This window comes from Myzus persicae, unplaced genomic scaffold (genome assembly GCF_001856785.1).
Source record: "Myzus persicae strain clone G006 unplaced genomic scaffold, MPER_G0061.0, whole genome shotgun sequence".
Taxonomy (NCBI): Eukaryota; Metazoa; Arthropoda; class Insecta; order Hemiptera; family Aphididae; genus Myzus; species Myzus persicae.
The window spans coordinates 737832-760843 of record NW_019104366.1 but is presented as its reverse complement, the minus strand read 5'-3'; the positions used below and the strand labels follow the sequence as shown (position 1 = coordinate 760843).

Here is a 23012-nt window from a genome sequence, read left to right as displayed (position 1 = left end):
ATAATATTACAGAATTTGCATATGTTTTTTTTATTCTTGCCAAGTTTAGGGTTAAGAATATCATTTATAAAAAATCATCTCATTTTCATCTAGATAAAATTGATTTTATCTTTATCTATATCTAGATATATTTTAATTTATCATTATCTATCTCTATCTAGATATATTTTGAGTTCATATATCTTATCTATATCTAGATACAAAAAAATTATTTAAGCACAACACTGGCTGTGAGTGTATGTATCTCGTGCATATGTATAAGTATATTGCGGCACCCTGTACGCGGTAGGGACCAGTATGACCAATTATATTAATTTTTATTGAATAAGAATAATTGAATAATTGATATCACAAAATGTTTTGGATTTTTCTTACTGTTGTTTTTACAATTCCAAAAAGAACAACTCTTGTGTGAAGTCATTTTATAATGGTTTGTATACAAAACGAAACACTTCATATACAAAATATTTGGAGAAAAATAATCATAGAGAGATATTAATAGCAAAATATCGAAAAAATTATATAATACCCCTCCCCCCCCCCACACCCACACACACTCAATAATTAAAAAAAACATGAATTATTTATTTATTTTTAGTTCAGATTTTTTGTATAAATATTCAATTAATAATTTAGGTCATTTATTATTTAAAAAAACATTGTTTTGAATAAAGGAAGGATATTTGAGTAGAAATAAGAATTTAAATAGGCAACTTATTTACACGATAGCTGGATAGGCAACCACTACGATTTCGGGGTGCCATGTCGACATTTGTTATCATGTCCCGTATTGTCATATAGAGTATTTGTTGTTAAAATTTGATTTAGTTATTGGTATTTACTATTTACTATTTAACTATTTGCCATTAATTATGAATTATGATGGCTGTATCTATTACTGACCATTAGTACATAAATTGAGTATTGAGTTGGAACTTGCTACATCTTCGTTCTTGGTCACTCTGAAATTCTTAAGATACAAAAAAAAAATTTAAGAAATAAGAAATTCAGAAAATTAAATTTCTAATATTCAGAAATAAGAAACCATTATTCAAAAATTGTATTATAAGTGTAATAATATATAATATTGTTTTTATTATATACTAACATATAGATATTAAACTTCCATTACATATTTTCTTGTTCTACTAATTGGTGTATAAAATGAATTCAAAACAACTGACGTAAGTTATGCTCAAAACCATTAATTTTCATATTAATTTGTAGACCAATATGTATAATTTTGCTACATTTATTTTTAGATGCTGGAAACAATTCTATTGTAAGTTAGATAAGTTGAATGTTAACCACTGGCGGTCCCACGGGTGCAGCCAATGCAGCCTGTGCTGCACCTGACATTTCAACCGCGCTTCGCGTTTTTTTTTATCGGTTGTCATCATAATATTAATTATAATTATTATTCATAACTCTTAAGGTTGCCGGTTGGCATATTATAATTATTTAAACTAGCTGTACAACGTACGTGAAACTCGGGGGCCGTAGATAAGAATTGGAGATAATGCTTGGCGGGAATGTTTAAAAGTTTAAACTTGAGATAATAGACATTATATTATCACTATTCGTTATCATTAATTTGTGCAATTTGTGAATTTGAGATATTAATTATAACTTTTGCTGTATTTTAATTTTGATCTTAATTTATTAATTTACTAACCAATTTATCATTAATCATTATGAGTAATAAGACTACCAAGAAGTTAAAATCCTTACGTGATTTCTTTAAGCCGAAACCTAAAACTGGTAAGTTTAAATTAAGTAGTTAATACTTTAAAAGCTTATATAATATATATATATCTGTATATTATGCAATGATATATTCTATATCTATTCTTAACTATTAACTATTAATATTATTATTAAAAATTAAGTTCTCTTTTATTTCACATTTAGATGACATTGATCAAAACCATCCAATGCCACCATGTACAAGTGATACTGTTGGAATCACACAAGAAGTGTCAGAAGGAACTGGTATGAATACAATAACTTATGACTACAAATTATTTTTGTTTCAATGTATTTAATTATTATTAGAAATATTAAAAACAAATCAAAATCATCTAACGCCACCATGTACAAGTGAAACTGTTGGAATCGCACATGAAATGTCAGAAGGAACTGGTATGAATACAATAACTTATGACTACAAATTATTTTTGTTCCAATGTATTTAATTATTATTAGAAATATTAAAAACAAATCAAAATCATCTAACGCCACCATGTACAAGTGAAACTGTTGGAATCGCACATGAAATGTCAGAAGGAACTGGTATGAATACAATAACTTATGACTACAAATTATTTTTGTTTCAATGTATTTAATTATTATTAGAAATATAATTTTTAGTTTTATAGTTCAGTATGTTTCTTTTTATACAACTAATTTATTGTGATTTGTGATATCTATGTTGCCTAGAAGTATCTAACTACTTTTTTACATGTAAGTTTATAAAATACTAATTTAACATGTTTATGTTTATTGTAGTTAACTGTTAAGTTTATTTTTGTGAATTGTGATAATCTTGCTATTAAAAATAGTATTGCAAATACTAATTTAACATTTACTAATAAAAATATTATGCATTTAAAATTACCCATGTATAAAAAAAACTATTTTTTACCCTTTTCAGTAAATTCGACAGATATTGATGACCCTGCTCGCCCTTTTCCAAAGAATTCTATAGATTTTAAAGAAAGAATTAAAAGAGGAGCTTATCGTCCAATTCTGCCCCTATATCCTTGTACTCTACAAAATGGTAGAAAACTATTATTTCATAAGCAATGGTATAATGATCATGACTGGCTTGAATATAGTCCTTCTTTATATTTGGCATTCTGTTTTCCATGCAGAGCATTTAAAGGAAATGAGGTAAATAGTAGTCGGACTGAAGAAACATTTTTAAATAATGGGTTTAAAGGCTGGTATAGAGCAAATAAAAGTTTTTTAAATCATAAACTCTCCAAATCTCATCTTAATTCTACTATAGCTTTATCTGCATTTTTAAACTCAAAACCAATTGATCAAAGCCTTGATGAAAGCAGAATTGTTTTAAATAAGATACGGGAAGAATAACGCTTGAAATATAGAAAAATTATCGCACGTTTAATAGATATTTCTATATGTTTGGCTAAAGGTGGAATGGCATTCCGTGGACATGATGAAAGTCACGAAAGTTGTCAGCAAGGAAATTTTAAAGAATTAGTAAATCTTTTAGCAAAGTATGATACTACTTTAAAAAATCATTTAGTAATGGGACCTAAAAATGCACAGTATGTCAGTAATCATATTCAAAATGATCTTATTTTTTCATTACATAACGTTGTGTTCAAACAAATAAAATCTAGTATAAATGATTGCAAAATATCAATTATAGCAGACGAAACATCTGATGTAGGACACCATGAGCAGTTATCTATAGTCATAAGACATTTTGATAAACAAACAAATAGACCAATAGAAACTTTTGTTGCACTTAGGCGAATGAAATCAGTTGATGCTCAATCTATATTTGATGCAATAACAAGTGTATTACTTGTATTACTTCAATTATCAAAAAACTGGACATCTGTAATATCAGTCTGTTTTGATGGTGCAAGTACCATGTCTGGTGGTATTGGAGGAGTACAGGCAAAGTGCAAAGTTGAGAATAAAAATATTCTATATGTCCACTGCTATGCTCACTGTTTAAATTTGGCCCTAGTGGATTCTGTATGCGAAAAGGATAATAGATTCAAAAATAATAGATGTATATTCAATTTTTTTGGTACAATTCAATTCATTTATAGTTTTATCGAAGGTAGTCCTACAAGGCATGCCATCTTAGAAAAAATAATTGCAGCATCATTCGGTCAGAAATTTGCTACCTTGAAATCATTATCTACTACAAGATGGGCTTGTAGGGCCGAAGCAGTAACTTCTGTTAAAAACCATTATGCATCTATTTTAACTGCTATTGAAGAAATTTGTGAAAAATCCAATGTTCCAGAAATGAGGGCTAAAGGGCTTTTGGTTCAAATGAAATCATTTGAATTTATTTTTGGACTTGTTATGATGCAACCAATCTTGCAAATGATCCTAAAAATTAGCAAACTGTTACAATCAAATAACCTAGAGTTGTTGACTGCTGTTGAGGTACTTAATTCATTAAAATCCTCATTGGTTTCAATGAGAAATAATTCTAATAGTTTTGAAGATATTTACCAAAATTGTTTAGACATGTGTGAAGAGTATGAAATACATACCCCAGATGTAAAAAGAAGAAAAGTATCAACAAAAATTGATACATCACAAAATCAATATTTTTTTGAAACCAAATCAGATGAAATGAAAGTTACCGTATTTAACACAACATTAGATAAACTGATAAATGGCATTGATTCTAGGTTTAATCAGGAATCATTAAAAATCATTAATTCAATTGGAAATATGGTTAAATTGAATACTGGTGAAAATATATCATATCAATGTTTAAAAGAACAATTTGGAATATGTGAAGATGATTTGTGTACAGAAATAATATTATTAAAAAATATGACCGATATACCAAATGGTGGAACTTCAGTTAAAACAATACATGAATGGTTAGATTGGCTACAAGACTCTAACAAAAGTGAAATTTTTTCTAACTTTTCTAAAGCATTACAGTTATTTGTAACAATACCTGTTACAAGTTGCAGTTGTGAACGCAGCTTCTCAAAAATGACCATTGTTAAAAGTAAACTTCGAACAACTATGACCCAAAAAAGATTGGATTCACTGATGTTGTTATTTGTTGAACAACATAGAACTAATAATGTGGATATTGACGAGGTCATCGAAGAGTTTAATGTACTAAATGACACGACACGCCGAATGGTGTTATAACTTTAATTATAATATCATTATTCATTTATCATTATTACAATTAACTGCTTATATAAATAAAATTGGGGACAAGGAAGAAACCTCTACGCGGTGTCCCCTAGTAACGGTGTTTTCCAAACACCGGCTAATTCTTCCAAACCCAGGCGCAACCTATCTCTCAGTATAATAACAATGTCTGGCGGTCATAAAAAACCGCGCCTAAAACGGCCCTTATCAGGGCCAGCATTGACGATTGTATCGATAAACATCGAAGGTATTACGAGAGTAAAGGAAGAACTTCTATCTACCATTTTTAAATCAACATCATGCGATATTATGTGCGTCCAAGAGACCCATCGAGACCAGACTCTTAATGCACCAAGTATATCTGGAATGAAACTAGCAGCGATAAGGCACCATAGAAAACACGGTAGTGCCATCTTCACAAAACCTAATATGATCATCCAGTCAGTTAAAATATACGAACAAAACGACATCGAATTTATCACAGTGCATTTACCGAACATCTCAGTCTCTTCAATATATAAACCACCAAATTCTCCTTTCATAGCCCCTAGTCTTAAATCCGAAGACAGCCTACAACATAAACCTAACATAGTCATAGGTGATTTCAACAGCCACAGTTCAAGCTGGGGCTATTAGGAGACAAACGATGATGGCGAAGCAGTAGAAATCTGGGCACAAGGCGAAGATATGGTACTGATTCACGATAACAAATTACCTCCATCCTTCAACAGCGGTCGATGGAAGAAAGGATATAACCCTGACCTTATATTTGTCAGTGATTCTATCAGTCAACTATGTACCAAAAAGATGGGAGACCCCATTCCAAACACACAACATAGGCCCATAATTTGCCAGATTGAGGCTGCAGTGAGACCTAATATTGTCCCATTCCAAAGGAGATACAACTTCATGAAAGCAAAGTGGAACCTTTTCTCAGAAGATCTCGATTCAAGTATAGAAAATCTCGAACCATTATCGGAACACTATGAATCCTTTGTAGAAAAAGTAAAATACATATCCCGGAAACACATACCAAGAGGATGTAGGACACATCATATACTTGGACTATCAAGTGAAATCACGGACAATTACAACACATATATCAACCTGTTTGAAAATAATCCCTTCGAAGAACAAACCAGAAATAAAGGGGAAGAGCTCACGAATGCCATTGCACAGGAAAAAAGGAATAAATGGCATGAGCTTTTAAATAAAACAGACATGAAACATAGTAGTAAAAAGGCATGGGGCCTAATTAAAAGATTAAACAGTGATCCTACTAGCGCGAAAGGACTGTCTAACGTCACTCCCGATCAAATCGCACACCAATTACTACTAAATGGTAAACCCCAAAGACTTAAACAAGAAGATAAACCTAATAAAAGAATAATACGAAACAAAGAAAAAGAAGGAAACCTCCTCAGCCGTCCTTTCTAAGAGGATGAATTGAACATAGCTATAGAGACAATGAAACTTAGGAAAGCAGCTGGACTAGATAATATTTTTGTCTAACAGATCCGCAATTTTGGGCCGAAAGCCAAACGCTGGATACTCGCTCTATATAACGAAATAAGAAACCGGAAAAACATACCGAAAATATGGAGGAAAACAAAAATTATAGCCTTATTAAAACCAGGGAAAGATACGGATGATCCGCTAATATTCCGCTGTAATCCCCACGTCCTAAGAACTACGGCATTAGCCTTATGTTTTTCAGCGGGAGAATATGCCAGTCCAGTATGGGGTAGGTCAGCACATACTAAAAAGGTCGATGTCGCACTAAACGAGTCCTGCCGACTCATAACTGGTTGCCTAAAAAATACGCCGGTAGAACAATTATATATACTTTCAGGAATAGCCCCTCCGCCAATAAGAAGATCCACGCAAGCAGACTGGGAGAGAACGAAAATAACAGCAGATCCACGACACCCTATGTACGGTATAACTCCACAACTCCCTCGCCTTAAATCCATGAAGAGTTTCATGAACCATACAAAAGCCATCTCATCAACACATCCTGAAGTAGAAAGAACGACCAGATGGAGAAATGAGATAAGCAGTACCTCCAGCTGGGTGCCGAACGAGTCGCTCCCATCTGGTCATAATGAAACATGGCCGGTTTGGCGAACACTAAACAGACTTAGGACAGGAATTGGACGAACGAAAGACAATCTAATAAAATGGGGATTGCTAGATAGCACAGACACCTTGTGCATATGTGGAGAAGTACAGACAATGCAACACATTATCACATGCACAGCTTGCTCCCAAACCTGCACCCCAGAAGACATTCACAAAGGCACAAGCCAAGGAATTAACGTAGCCCGCATCTGGGCAGAAATAATATAAATCCACCATTAACGTACCTTTCTATTTTACCTTATTTATTAATATTGTGAAATTTTTATTTTAAAGTTAATTTTATTTATCTATTTGTTTTTTAATTTTTTTAACAACTTATATCATTATTATTATTACTGTTACACTATGCGCCTGACACGAATAAAAAAAAAAAAATATAAATAAAATAAAATTGTATAACATTGTATATTTGTGTGTGCGTGTGTGTGTGTGACGTGTGTGGTAATCATATATAGGGATTTACCAGTTACCTATGTATATTCTGTAATAAATGTGTAATTAAATGTGCAGAATGTGCTGCACCTGAAGTAAAATCCTGGGACCGCCTATGATGTTAACTATACTGATGAATCAATTGAATCTATGATATATGATGGTTTGGATGATTTGAAAAAAAGCATACTCAAATTGCATTCTTCATCAAGATTAATGTTTTATAAAAATGATAAATCAGATACAGAATACTTATATCCCATACTATCCCAATTACTTGTAATAATTATACATTATTTTATGATCTTTCATGATCTAGGATACATCTAAATAATTATATTAATTTTGTTTAGTTTATAATTGAGCAAGACACTAAAATTGTTTACGACACCAATGATGAGTTTCTTTGTCAAAATGAATTGAATACAACTATGACTGAACATAAATTAGGTACATAATGTTTGTGTAGATATTTGGAAGTTTTACAATGAAGAAGTGTTATTTTTATTTCGTTCGTCAAAATTTATTCTCACTGCTGCAAAAATTCAAAACTGTCATTATTCTGTAAGTATAATCACTATTAATAACCAATAGGTATTTAAATAATTTTTTTTCAATCTATCTTTAATTACAAAGTTGTATTATTTCAATTTTTAGACTATACCTATGTAAGAAAATTGTCCGTAAACAAAACTGGAAAGAGTGGTATATTTCTCTATGAGAACAACTTTCATATGTTTTGATACTATTATTTATGTTTATAAATAAAAAAAACACAAGCATTTATTAACATTTGTTTTAATTCAACAAATTGAAATTTTGCAATTGATGGTGTTAACATCACTCAGAGTGTATCAAATTACAAAAGATGATTTTAATACTTGGATTACTAATTTCATTGCAAGTAATTATTACACGTATACATATATTTAATGATCTAATTTTAAATTGTTTTTTATTTATACTCAATAATAATTTATTTTTATATCAAGTACATGCTCTACACCTTAATAATAAGCTACACAATATGTATGTACCTATTCCATATTAAGAAAAAATCAACTGTTAATCATTTTATTGATTTTATTCAAAAATCTCAACTTTGCTACGGTGGTGAAAGAAGATTGGGTTTTATAATGATCCTTGTCAAAAGATTTGTCCAGCAGTTCCAATTTTATATTGCATTTTCAAATATTAATATTTTACATACTAATAACTCATTTAAAAAATTAAATATCTAAAAAAAACCAACTAGAGAACACAGATAATATTTTCTTATATTTATAATTGATAATAGGTCGATTCACTCTAATATCTTAGCTAATAAAACAAAATTGGAACCATATGACAAACATTTTGGTATTTTATGCAATAGTGAGATGAAGACACATTCAGGTATGCAGTCCTCTTAATTCTTTTGACTCAAAAATGTGCAATGCAATTACAGGACAACATTTTGTGTAACTTATTAAAAATACCATCATACTTTCTAATTTCTAGTAATATTCTTTGAAACACAATGTTTTTCAGTGTCACGGTGATGTTAAAAAAAGCCGTATTGTAAAACTAATTATTGTTTCTCACTCCACTTAAAATCAAAAAAAATCTTTTATTTTATAAAAAATAAAAGTAGCTAGTATTTATAAGTTTTATAACATTTTATTTGACTTGGTACTTACAGGATAACAACTTTGGAAAAAATCAGACATTGGATTATGATTATAATAACTTACAAAAGGTGTATTTTTCTTTTAAGAGTCAGATCTCAAATTTAAAGACACTACATTCATTACAAATCATTACATTATTTTTGGTGTGAGTAATTGATTATTAATCAACTATTATTTATAAATTCATTTTTTTCAACATAACTTTGTTTTGGTTTATTTATATTATATATATCAGGAAATAGAATTATATTTGGTCAACTAATATAGAATTCAATGAAGCTGATAAAGTTACTCAGATGATACAACCTAGTAGTGAATATAGTGTTGTGATTATGAGTTGGACACTCCTTCGCCTTAAAGGAAAATTTGAAATAAAAAATATTCAAAAATTAGAAAGTTATACTGAAGCCATGAGCGCATTAAAAGTGTGGCCATCTTTATTAGAAATGTGTCAGTCACCTACTATTAAAGTATATAAACATTTTTGTTAATCATTTTATTTTCAAAATACTTTAATTCTAAGTACCTGTAACTATAATCTATTACTTATATTTAAAATTTTTTTTATATTAATTTTAGGATCATCCAATAATAGACCAATTAGGAAGAGTCTTATGTGAAAACCTTATCATTGAAAGTATTGAATTGGATGTATTTGAATTGGTTGACTATAATTCAATTATTTTTAAGCTTTGGTCTCATTTATTAAAAAAAAACCCTAGATTATTAATAGACACAATAGACAACTTGAAAAGTAGTGTTAGTTTGTTTGTAAAAAAATTTATAGAAATGTATCCTGTTGATTTATGCAGCTTATTTAAACTCTTCACTGGTATTATAAAAGGAACATCACAACGTTTAAATAAAGTAAATATTATACCTTTAAATATAATGTTTTATTTTTAATATTTAATATCTTAAGGTGTGGAATCTGATGAGTAGTATTAATTCATTTACTGCTGTTGCTCCACCTGATGGCCATTATATTTATGAACAAGACAAGAGAGACACTTTTTTATTAACTGATCAATATTATGTAAATGACTCAATTTATAGCATTGAAATTCCTAAAAACACAAAATTTTTTCTTGATGGAGACATGGTCCGCTTCAACATCCAAGTGCCTTTATTCTATTTTTAAACTCTGCAATTAATAACTTCAGAATGTAATGGATTTAACAAACATTATTGATATTTTAGAATTTGGATTTAATTATTTATTTTTTAGTGTCACAATGAGGATTGTAAAACTTTATCTTATATTAGTACAAAACAAATACTTATAAAATCTGTTAAAATTATTCAATCCATGTTGCGACACCTTTGAATGATGATATTATGGGAACATGTGAAACTCTATTGACGCTTGTTGCAAGGTATAACCTTCTAAAATTATGAAATATATATGCATGTTTTATATTTGATTCATATTTATTTTAGTGTATCTTGTATTGATTCAAATGATGTGGCTGATCTAGAAGTTGTGTCTGAAATATTAACACTAGCAAGATGTATACTTGTTTACTTCCTTGGACAAGCAATGTGTTACTTTCATACCAATATTTTTCCCCTTTTTAATGAGTGGTATAGAAAATTCTGTTGTAAATTTACACCCTTTCTCTCAGAATTCTATTGCATTAATGATTCTTAAATATGGATCTGAAGTTTATCCAGTCTTAACACAATATGTCAAATTAGTTGAATCTTCTCTAAAAGTATGTCAGATTAAAAAAAAAACTTTATATTTAGTTAGATAAAATTGTTTTATTTTTAATCAATTAATTACAGGTCAGGCATATACTAACATGTCAGTGTGCAACAGCTGGTGTAATGTTCATGTTCAAGACTATAATGCCATTGTTAACTGTATCAGATTTTTTATAGGCTCCAAATAACAACATGGATTTAGGTTGGGCTTGTATGCGCTTGATCTAAGTTGGAACCAGAATCTGATGATGAAAATTAAATAATGGTTACTAAAAAAGTATTAGATTTATGTTTGCCTTAAAGTCCAACATCAATTGCTTCATTAATGATTTTAAACACAGCATCTATAGGTAAAATTATATTTATTCAATAATTATATACTAAATAAACCAAAAAAAAAAAATATTCTGAATAAAATTAATGTTTTTCTAATTTTAAGATAAAAGGATTTTATTGCAATAATGCATAGTTATCACAGTTGGACAAGTGAAATTGGAAAAAGAAATATACAAAGTTTAATATTTAAATTGTGCTTATTAAATCATATCATTGATGTTAAGTCACTTGTAAGCTTTTAAATTTTATTTAATTTATATGTAAATATATGTTTATTTTTAACATTTCAGTCTACAGTTAAACAAGGAACAAATACTGCATTATTTGATCCTGAAAAAAGGCCCTCAGTTTTGTTATTATATCGTTTGGCTTTTTTCATAACAAATTAAACACATTGTCTCTTACTAATTACTACTCTTGGGACACTTGCAGAAGTCAGTAAAAGAAAAATGTGGTATCCCAAATATTGAATTATATTATGTATTAATTACTTTGTTTAGTAACTATTTGTCTCCTTCAACCTTTCAATGGTTTTTGACAATGACAAAAGATCACAAAAAGATATGAAATCTCATTTCAAATTACATAGACTACATTCTAATAATATTTTAAGTATATATACAATTATGTTTTTAGTTCTCATAATTTTCCAAAATACTTTTTTATTGTGTAGGTAAAAATGTTAAAATTCTTACATAATGCTATTGTTTATCAATGTAAAATGTTTGAAATCATTTTAAACATTAAATTACTTGAAAAATGCATAAAAGATAAGAAACAAATTGAAAATAATGATGATAGTGTATTATGGTTCATTGAATTTGAACTCGAGACTTATGTAAGTCAAATCTATTTCTTTTTTTAATGCTAGTATTGTTTTTTTTTAATCAACATATTAATTATTAAAATTTGGCAAATGTTGAATAGGTTATAGTTTTATTTTGATGTATTATTTAAGCGTACAGGGATTATTATACTAATAAGGCTAATTTAGTTTTGAATAGATATTACACGACAGGGGAATGCCACAGAGTATTAGCTCAGCAAGTACAAAATACTTTTTGTGTCAATATACACTCCCCCATCTTAACACAAAATCTCAATTGCATAATATTTCTGCACTTTCATAACTTTCACCTACCTATATTTATAACTAAGTGCGACAATTTCTCATAGCTTAACTATTTTGTATATAATCACAGAAATAAATTAAATAAGAAGGAACTTTTATAGTTTATTATTTATTTAAAAAGTAAAAATTATTAAAAAAATATTTTCTTTGGTAGAGCTTGTTCACCACCTAACGAGCATTCCCATTTCCCGTTGCATGAATTATTTTATATGATTTATTAAGGATTTTAAACAAGAACAAGAAAATAATATTTATATTGAAACACTGGGTATTATTCATACTTCATGGTACAACAGGTTTAATTTAGCTCTGCATTACTTACAACACAACAATAATTTTTGGAAGTTAATATTTAAGACACTTTTTCATAATAAATAAGTATTATAACCAATATTAACTATTATTCATCATAACTCATATTGTTCTATGGTAATTTGAATATTTTCATTGTCCAAAAGGTTATTTTACATTTATTTCATAACATTCAGGTCATAAATATTTTAGATATAATATAATATAATATTTATAATCAATATACAATGTATATCACATTAAAAGAATATGACTTGAAATTTATTTTTTATACATTATAGATGTATCAATGTTGTCACAATGTGAAAATATTGAAATATGTATTAGTTAATATAAAAATTAATTTTTTGTTAAATCAACTAAATTTATGCTTATTATTTATAAATTATTTATTTTGATCCGATAACATATACATAATATTTATAGAATGACATCAAAAATAAATTCAGAAGTACTTTCAATTTCACTTGAAGCCCATTATTATCCTATTGAAAGCAATAAAGAATTTGCAGAATAATTGGATATTATTTTTAAAATTAGATTAAACCGCATGTTCAAAGTAAGTTATTTAACTATAAACTCCGTAAAAATTGACTTCATATTATAAGTTTACCTTGTTAAGTGGATCAACTTAATTTTCTATTGCTTTCTTTTAATTTTCAGGGATTTTAAAATTTTTTTAAGACAATAGTAATTATTTAATTGATATTAAACAAAAGTTAATTTACATGGAAGTACTCTTCTGATTTTAAAACCCAAGATTCTGCTGACAAAAATAAACATCTAGTTGTTGATAATATATTTAAATTATTTATAAGTGAGTTGAAAAGCAATAATATAAGTTCAATTTTTAGTATGGAAGAGTCCTTATTGATCATAAATTCCACAAATGCGGAAAAAGAAAGTGTTTTATTTTTTTTTAATATTAATTTAATATCGTTGGTTACTCACTCAACCATAAATAATGCCAAGTAATATAACTATAAAAATGTCGTTTGTAATCCTGACAAGTCTGTTAGCAATTAATCTAGTGTACACGAAAAATTTGTCCCACATACCTAATCATTAAAATAACTACTCTTTTAAATTGTATACTCAAATTGTTCAGTATACTCTAAAAGACGATGTACAGAACTTCAATACTTTTGGATCTTATTGTAAATATGAATGAATATTATTGAAAGCTTTAAAAATGTCATAGTATTAAAATGTATATTAAATTAAAAACAATAATTAAAGAAAGTAATATAAATTATATATTAACTTTCTATTAGCTCAATATTTATAATATACTTAATTTTTTTTATTTTAACCATTAATGATGTATTGATGTACAAACAATATTAAAACTACTTAACGACAATGAATTATTAGCAAAAAGTCAAACATCAAAAACTGCAGTATTAATATTGTGGTAAATGAGATTGTAAATATTATACTTTTAAACGATGCAGCTTTAACTGAAAATGTTCCTAAAGGTTTTTAGCATAAATATATTTATTCTATTTATGTTTAAAAATGTTTTTAACTTACTTATTGTAAACGTTTTTAGTAATGATATGAACAGTAGTATTTGTGAACTTGCTGAAAATCAATTGAAAAATATCAGTGAAACAGATCATGAATATCAAACTATTGTTACTAATATAAAATTAACTAACTCATTATTTTATAAGTTCATACCTAAAAATACTAGATCATAAACTGATTGGCGCCAATTATCTCTTTTAACAAATACTATCTGTGTATTTTGTGTATTTAATTAATATTGCAACGCTTGATGTATGATGTAGTATTTATTATTATTTAATAAAAGAAACAAATGTAATTTAAAACTGTGGATTGAATAACTGTGCTAGAATATTTGTCACAATGAATTATTCACTGTTCAGAAAAATATCGAGTTGAATCGAATATTTTCTAAGTACAAATAATTAACTGTTCAAAATTATTTTACGTACAAAATAAAACAATCAAAAAACTGACTAGCATGAAGGTGCTCTGGCTCGTCTGGTCAAATCACATCTGAATATGGGCTGTTCGGGGGTCCCCTATATAGGCCTACCCTCTACTCCTCCTAGCACTCTTGATACGAGTATTGTTCCCACAGATGCTGTGTCCGCTGAATATCATACGGGAAATATTAACAGCCCACGCCCCGATACGACTTTCCTGAGTGCGCATCCTGGGTGTCGCAATGTGTATAGTCGAATATCTATTATGTGGTTTTCAAGATGACTATGCGTCTATGCACCAACAAATGATTAATCATAAGCATGACTTAATATTATTACAGTATTTCCCAGAATCAACACTTGTTTACAATATACTAATCGAAAATTGCTTATCATCTTTAAACGCGTTGCATCCCTCATATATTGTGTATAACCTATACCTCTATTGTCACCCCGTTATTACTTTTAAGGAGAGACGCAGGACACCAGTCTATAGCAGAGCAAATATTATGAAAAATTTTCTATTTTCGACAAGCGGAGGGAGTCATTAATTTATTTACACAAATGAGTCTATAGTTGCGGCACTGGCCATAGATAAATAAAAGTGTAGTCACCCTGTTTTTAAAGTTACTTCATCAATTTATAGTATAATATGATCATGATTATTTTTACAGTAATAAGTATTAACTCTATTAACCTGTGAGCTGTTCTATACTACATAAAATAAACTAAAGATTATATCATAATATTATTATGTAATAACTTATAGCTGGGAACACAATAGCGAAGTACCTACTACCTACCTATTATAATATTAAATTCTTCAAAATAATTGACTATACACTGCACTATACAGTACCAATAGATTTAGTACAACATTTTTGTATTTATTGATAATTTTAAATGATTAAAATGCATAATATAGCAAATAGTACATTCAAAAATAATTCATTTAACTCTGTTATGTTTAATTTTAAAGTGAATCGACCTACCAACAAATTTTAAAGTAAGGATATCATCCAATCAATGACATAGGTTTTTTTTATATTTCGATTTTGAAAAGAGTTATGAACATTTTAAAATGTTCATAATTAACAGGAAAAAAAATGCAGTTATCAATGATAAAAATGCAGTGTTAAAAAGCCTTAGGAGATGATAGATATTAGAAGTTGTTGATGTTAACTAAACTCTATTTGAGCTAAGAATTATAGTCAGGGACAGATTTGTATGCAGAGGCATGGCAATACGCACACCAGTTACACAGATGGGTAACTCAGTGGGGTATGACAAACGAGTGTTGCCTGACTGCTGCCCAACAAAAACTAATCACCGCCGACTACATTTCTTAACTTAAACAAAGTCTGGATAGATATTTCATTGTTTCGTTTTTGTTACAATAAAATAATTCTTTTCTTAAATAAATTATTCTATACAAATGACACTGACCCAAGCTAAAATTTAAATTTAAATAATCAATTATTAATAATAATTAAATAATAACATGGCACATGCTATTATTATACAGTTATTGCTGTTTATATTTTATATACTATTATAAAATTATCATAAATACTTGATATAAAAAAAATGTCTGTAGTACATCACTATCATAAAATATATTACTTATTATTTAATAATTACCATAAATTATATTTTTGAATTACTTGAGAGTAATGCTACAAATAAATTAACTACAGCCCTGGTTGTATAAAAAGATTAAATAAGATTTTCTATACAGTAATGAGTAAATAAATAAATTATACTTAATAATACATACATCATTTAAGAGTAATTTTATTTGTAATTTTATTAATTAAAATAGTTGTAAAATGATAACTAGGCTATGAATATTGAATTTATTATTATATAATATTTTGTTAGTATATACTATATACTACAATATTTTGAAAAAAATCATATTCATCAAGTTTTTAGCAAACATGAGTTTATTATTATTAATTTAAATACAATAATATTAAAAAAAAAAAATGGTTGACAATTAATTTATTTATAACTTGATTTATACCTAGTTACCCACTTTTATAAAAACAGCTAAAAACGTATTTAAAAAAAGTTAATATTTTTACAGATTATTTTTAAAAAACACTTAATATTGTTTTCAACGAGCCAAATATTTCAATGATAATTTAAAAGGATATAATTGAATTTGTAGAAAATAATACTATTTGAGAAAACATTTTATTATAATACCTTAATAAAATTAAATGCTGATGCTTAAATAATAATAATAATTATGAAGTACCAAGTACATTTTTTGACATTATAACATTGATGTTTGCGTGTTATGGTTTCAATAAAAATTAAATAAATTGTTAGTTAGATTACACTCTTTTGCGGTCAGTAAGCACTCTGATTATACTACCAGCTCCGCCAAGTGCATAGGCTTTTTCATGCCACATAAGAAGATGACTGCTTTTTTTCTCAGTTGACTTTTCAAATCCTTTGTAAATATACTTCATAAGAATATCTATCATGTCAACATCTAACTGAGCAACAACTTCATCTATTTGAGATAGTTTGGTGGCCAGAAGAACTTTCATTACAACATTTAAGGCATTGTCCTAAATAAATAACAAAAATATATAATTGTTTTAAATAAAATTGTTTAAAAATAAAATATACCCTTAATTGTTGATTTTTTGATCCTAAAGGCGCATTTTTCAATGCCGTTATTAAAGCATCAGCAAAACGACCTCTGTACAAATTATTAAGGAGAATCTTAAATTTAATTATTATTTATGCTGCACTATGAAAAGAAAAAAATCATAAGGTGACATGGGTAAATCCTATTAAATATAAATCATAAATTTATATTGGTACTGAGGAATGTAAGACACAATACCTACACAGTTCTGTGCTACACATACATAATATTATACAATTTATATAAAATATGTATACCAATATATAGAACCCTAAACCATTTTAAATCAAATCTCCAGTTACTATTGTATTTTTGTAATGATTTTAATATATTTACTGAAATTTAATTTGATAATGACCTGTATATTTATTTATTACAATCATTAATCAAATAACTTAGTTGAAACATTTTTTGAGAAAAATATTCAATTTATAAAATAAAAAATAATTAGATAGAAAAATTAAAAACAAATATAAGTAACAAAAGTAATTAAGAACTATTTATTACTTATTCAAGGTAACAAGTAAAAACATCTAAGCACAAAATCGCTTAAACATAAAATAGATACTAGTTAAAAATGCTAAGGATAAAATATTTATTGATTAGGAAGAACGAGTATATCAAGAAAAGTGAAAAAAAATATGGTACAAGGAAATATGTTGTAAAAAGTAATACAAATTGAATTTTGATGAGTTAAAATTTAAAATATAAACATAAACATAGATAATACATTTTATTGCATTATTATTTTTACAGATTAATTTTTTTTTTTTTTAATTATCGATATTAGAAATGACTAAGTGTTACCTATTTTTTAATAAATACTTATATGCTGTATCTTATAATGTAACCAACTTGGGAAGAATTATAAAAAAATTATTCAACATATTCCAAACAAAATAAAGTTGTTAAAGTATTGTGATACTTTCATTACATTACTACAAAAAAATAAAAGAACGTACCAACCTAAATATTGTTCAAAAATAAATGGTATATTAAAGTGGTACTCGATTATTAGTCAGTGATTTTTAATAATTCAAATGTCATCAAAAATATTGAACATTTTATTAACACTACAATAAAGTTCATTTAAAAAAATTTAATTAATTTGGTAGTATACTAATTAAGCAATACAACAAATCCAAATTTCAATAGCTAAAAACCCTAGAAAAGGGAATAAGGGACTAAAATATGTTTTAAAATTAATATCAGGCTTTCGGTAATGGGTGAATTTTGGCACACACAGTTACACAGTACACCCGGTAAATGTAAAATATTGCCTAGATCAAATCCCTTTCAACAGCCTTAATTATTTATAATTATTATATAATGTATATAATAATAATAAATTATTTAGATTTTTTCAAAATTGCATTACCATAACTAATGCATACCAAATAACTAATCATATTCAGCTAAGTTTGTGAATACTATACTGAAAGTCCCTAATTATTGAATATAAACTAATATTTTTATAATCATTTTTATGCATTTATTTTAATATCATTTAATGTTTGTGATTTATTTATTAATTTGGTTTTAAATATATTTAATTTAATTAATTTTACAATAACTATTAACAACTATATATTGTTCGATGGGTAGTCGTGGCAGCTAACAAAAAAACCAATGTGCTATCGCAATCAATAAGGAGTACCTAGAGATTAATTTTTATTAAAACCCAGAAATAAATCATTTAATAAACATTGTATTTATCAAAGTGCTGATATATATGAAATATATTCATCATACGCCAGATTTTACAAAAATATTCTCAAATATTCTCTAACCCCTAAAATATGCTTTTTTATGCAAAGTAAATTTTTTCCTGTGAATTCTGTTTTATTAGTCGTAAAGATTTCTCACTCCCGTTTGGACTAGAAACAAATATGTAAAACCATAAAATCCGACCTCTAGTTATAATAAATTAGAATTTAAAAAAGTTCCATTATGTGGAAACCAGGGGCCCCTGAGCCCTTCCCTAAGTCTAGCCTTTTGTATATAAATGTTGTCCAATGTAATAAATTGAAATTTCAGAAAATATCTCAAGAAAAAAAATTATATTTTGTTCTAATATTGTAAGCCTAAATTATAGAAATTAATAATTTAAATATTGGAAGGTAAATTTCAATACAAATTTTGATTTTGATTTTAACTAACATAAAGTGCAAGCCAAGAGGGCTTAATAATATATTATAGATTTGATTATTGACAAAATAATCTATTTTAAAATAAAATGATACCAAAATGTGTACAAAATTAATTAAAATTAAAATAATATTAATTACAAACTATAGCAGAACTATTTAAGTTTAAATATATAAATACTTATGCATACAAATTTCTATTAAATCGTCAGTATGAAGAATTTGAAATGATCTAGAACCAATGGGCAATGGAAGTAGCTGTTTGGACGTTAAAAAAAAATAATAATAATAAATCAATCAACCAATGGAAATATCAGTGTAAAAATTAAAAAATTAAAACACAATATCAAAATAATTATTTTATTAATAATACACCTAATGGATCAGTATAAAGATATTTAAAGAAAAATTAAAAAATGGTTTAAGATTAATAATTTAATATTAAGTAATTAAAATTTTTTTTTTTTTATTTAATGGAAAATTTACAATCTGTATTACGTAACACAATAAGTAAAAAAGATGACTGACATAACACTATATACATAATAAAAATAACACACGGAGCACAAGATGAGGGAAATCATCGATGGTACCCTCCAGTAATTTTGTTTTATTTATTAATTTAATAAGTCACGGCACCAGTTTTTTTTTTGAGTCAGCACGGTGGGTTGTCTGGAAGAATATGTGATACTAGGGGAGAGACTAAAGGTTTGTGATGGTGTTGCAGTTTAGAGTGAACTCTGTTATAGTACAATTTATCTAGTTGGTCAACTGTTGGAATTCTTAGGTCTTTGTGCAGGGTTTCATTTGTTACGTACCGTAATTTAAATTAAATAGAAAACATTGGTGATTCTATGTAAAAACTATATTTAGTTCAAGTTTATTTCTAAATCATAAAATCAATGATAATGTTCATACTACAACTATAATGAAATTGTATAGTATTATGGGCTATCTTCCAATATGCGGTCTACCTCCGTTTTGTGTACTAGGTAACTATAAATATGAGTACAGTATGCGGTCTATCAATGTTATGGTGTTCTACTTATAGCTGGGAATCCATTTATATTTAATAAATTATTTATTATCTACCAATTTATGTTTTATCTTAATTGCTCATAACAATATATATTTTATCATGTAACAATACTGTTCATTCTTATTCCTGGTTTGGATATAAAGGTTTATCTGAAAAATGCTATGTATATGAAACAGTTAATCATTCAACAAAATTTGTGGACCCTGAAACTGGTGCCAATACGCAAATAATTTAAAGTCTTTTAAAGCCTCTTAGACTTTAAATTGTTAAGAAAATGTGTGGTACTAATGAAAGACCTCTTAGAGAGGTACTTAGCCGAGTATTAGTGGTGATGATTAAATAAAACTGATAACATTTTTGATGCTTTCCTTAGAGATATCAAATTATGCTTTGTGGATAATTTTATAGATCCTTAATATATCAAAACATATTTTATTTATACTTTTAATAGCTATTTGAAAACTGTGTTTTAATGTAATTTATAGTATAACAATTATAAATGAATTTCTTAATAAATTTGAATTTTTTTTTTTATACTTTTAATATTATTACGGTAGACCACGTCCATTTTGGTAGACCGCATATTGGGAGATAGCTGTATTATGCCTTAAAGTGTATAATTGAATATCACATAGGTATTAAACATTTTGATTAATATTGTATTATAGTAAATATAAGTAATATGAAAGAGAATAACTATTTTTGATATTTTATTTTATTTACTATAATTTTCATTAATTGATTTTTTTTTTTGCTTCAATTGTCCCACATCTAAACGGTACGTCTATTTGCTTCTATTTTTTAAAATTATTAATTATCATTCAGAATGTATAAAAATTCACTTATTTTAACCTGGGGATTTATTTCTATATTATACAAAAGAGTTTGCTTAGATATATTTCAAGAATATTATTTTTCATGATTATTAAAATGAATAAATATTAATTTATGTAAAATTAAATGAACACATTTGGAAAGCTTTAAATTAGAATTGATTCATACATAATAAATATATACTATAAACATATACAACTCATACAAATAGCACATGTACAGTTGATAATGTACATTTTACTCAGAGTTGAATTAAGTCATAAGACAATATTACGCTAAGCCTAAAACATCAACGTAATCTAACGATGCTTTGTAAAAGATACATGACTAAGTTAAATCTGATGTAATTATAAAAATGGCTGAAAAAACTATTTAGCTTAATGAATGAACCACTGTTATTAATGTACCTAAGTAAAATAGTACTATTATAGTGAATGACAGACAGTTACGCAAATTAAATATTTAAAAAAAAAATAAACATACCTATTACCTACACAACATTGAAAAAATATAACATTTGTCTATGAATTTAATGAGAAAGTGAGTATTCATTTTCATTGTTTCTTCCAATAAATTTTTATAATATTGTAAAACAAATCTGCATATTATGTTTAATAAAGGATACTGGTTAATCATAGTTGTAATTTCAGATTCATCTGGAATGGCAGTTGTCGATTGACTTTCGGGTTGTTCGTCTTCTTTGAAATTCTCATTGAATTGATCGACGTCAATTTTCCGGAACGCTGAACTTCTTGTGTTTTCAGACATTGTGTATTTCCAAACTTGTGAATTTTTGAGCAAATACTAATGTACGAGAGTACAAGACAAACAAGTAAATTTAATCAGTTAAAATTTTAGCCTCGCTGATAAAGTGATAGCCACATACAAAATAGTAAATACTATCGTCAATAAATATAACACTACAATACACAATCACTATTATAATTTATGTTAATTGGTCACTAAAATGCCGAACAAGAAAAAATACTATTGAGTAATAATAAAAATATTCCTTAGTGTATTTTTAAAACAAATTCACATTTGCATAGAACAATATAATATTATTGTAATATGGTCATTTTATTCATTGATAAAGACCACATTATCAAGAACGATTATGTGAGATAACATTTGTTTATGATGATAAATATTATGACAGCAAGTATTATAGTATTTGTTAAACGGAAATTGTTGATAATTAATACTCAATACTCATACATCATAGTATAATATGATCTAAGCTTGTTATTTGATTTCAATTAAACTACGTCTGTGAACTGTGAAATATAGCTCACGTTGTTGATTTATTCAAGATTTTCAAGAAGAAAAATTCGATGCGTATTGAAATCAGAATCCGATGGATACGGATCGATACATTTCGCACTATATGTAATTTATTGTTCGCTGGCTGTTGAACCGATACATTCCAATTTCTTCCTGAAAATCTTGATACAATAAAATACAATTTTTAACATTGTTGTCCATGCCTCCACAGCTCCCGTACATTTGCCACGCATCACTTTCTGATATGGCGGTACCTCCAATACTCAGTGTTGCCAGATATTATTTTGGAAAAAAGCCAACAGTACAATAAAAAAAGGCCAGAATTCGGCTAAATAACAAAATTCAAGATTTCATGATAATTGATAAGTAAAAACCATGATAAATAATATTAATAATAAAGTTTTGAAGTTTGGTAGAATATATATTAGCAAAAAATTATTTAAATAAATAAACAAAACAAAAAT

At 27.2% G+C, this 23012-nt stretch overlaps 2 protein-coding genes across 3 annotated transcripts; one reads left to right on the top strand and one right to left on the bottom strand.

Moving 5' to 3' along the window:
- The first annotated feature begins 3162 nt into the window (after positions 1-3162).
- On the top strand, positions 3163-4887 carry LOC111041528 (zinc finger MYM-type protein 1-like). The gene is made up of 2 exons (XM_022325810.1): positions 3163-3656; positions 3810-4887. The coding sequence occupies exons 1-2, from the start codon at positions 3163-3165 to the stop codon at positions 4885-4887; spliced, it is 1572 nt and encodes a 523-aa protein (XP_022181502.1).
- Positions 4888-16759: 11872 nt separating this feature from the next.
- Positions 16760-22782, bottom strand: LOC111041546 (actin-related protein 2/3 complex subunit 5-like protein). 2 transcript variants are annotated; one of them, XM_022325844.1, is made up of 4 exons: positions 22560-22782; positions 21890-22068; positions 17223-17295; positions 16760-17161 (listed from the first exon to the last, which is right to left on the bottom strand). In XM_022325844.1, exons 2-4 carry the CDS (start codon positions 22030-22032, stop codon positions 16922-16924), a joined length of 456 nt encoding a protein of 151 aa, XP_022181536.1. In that variant the 5' UTR covers positions 22033-22068; positions 22560-22782; the 3' UTR covers positions 16760-16921. The 2 variants fall into 2 exon arrangements, with proteins under 2 accessions (XP_022181536.1, XP_022181535.1); XM_022325843.1 differs by lacking the exon at positions 22560-22782 and adding an exon at positions 22151-22350.
- Positions 22783-23012: the final 230 nt, after the last annotated feature.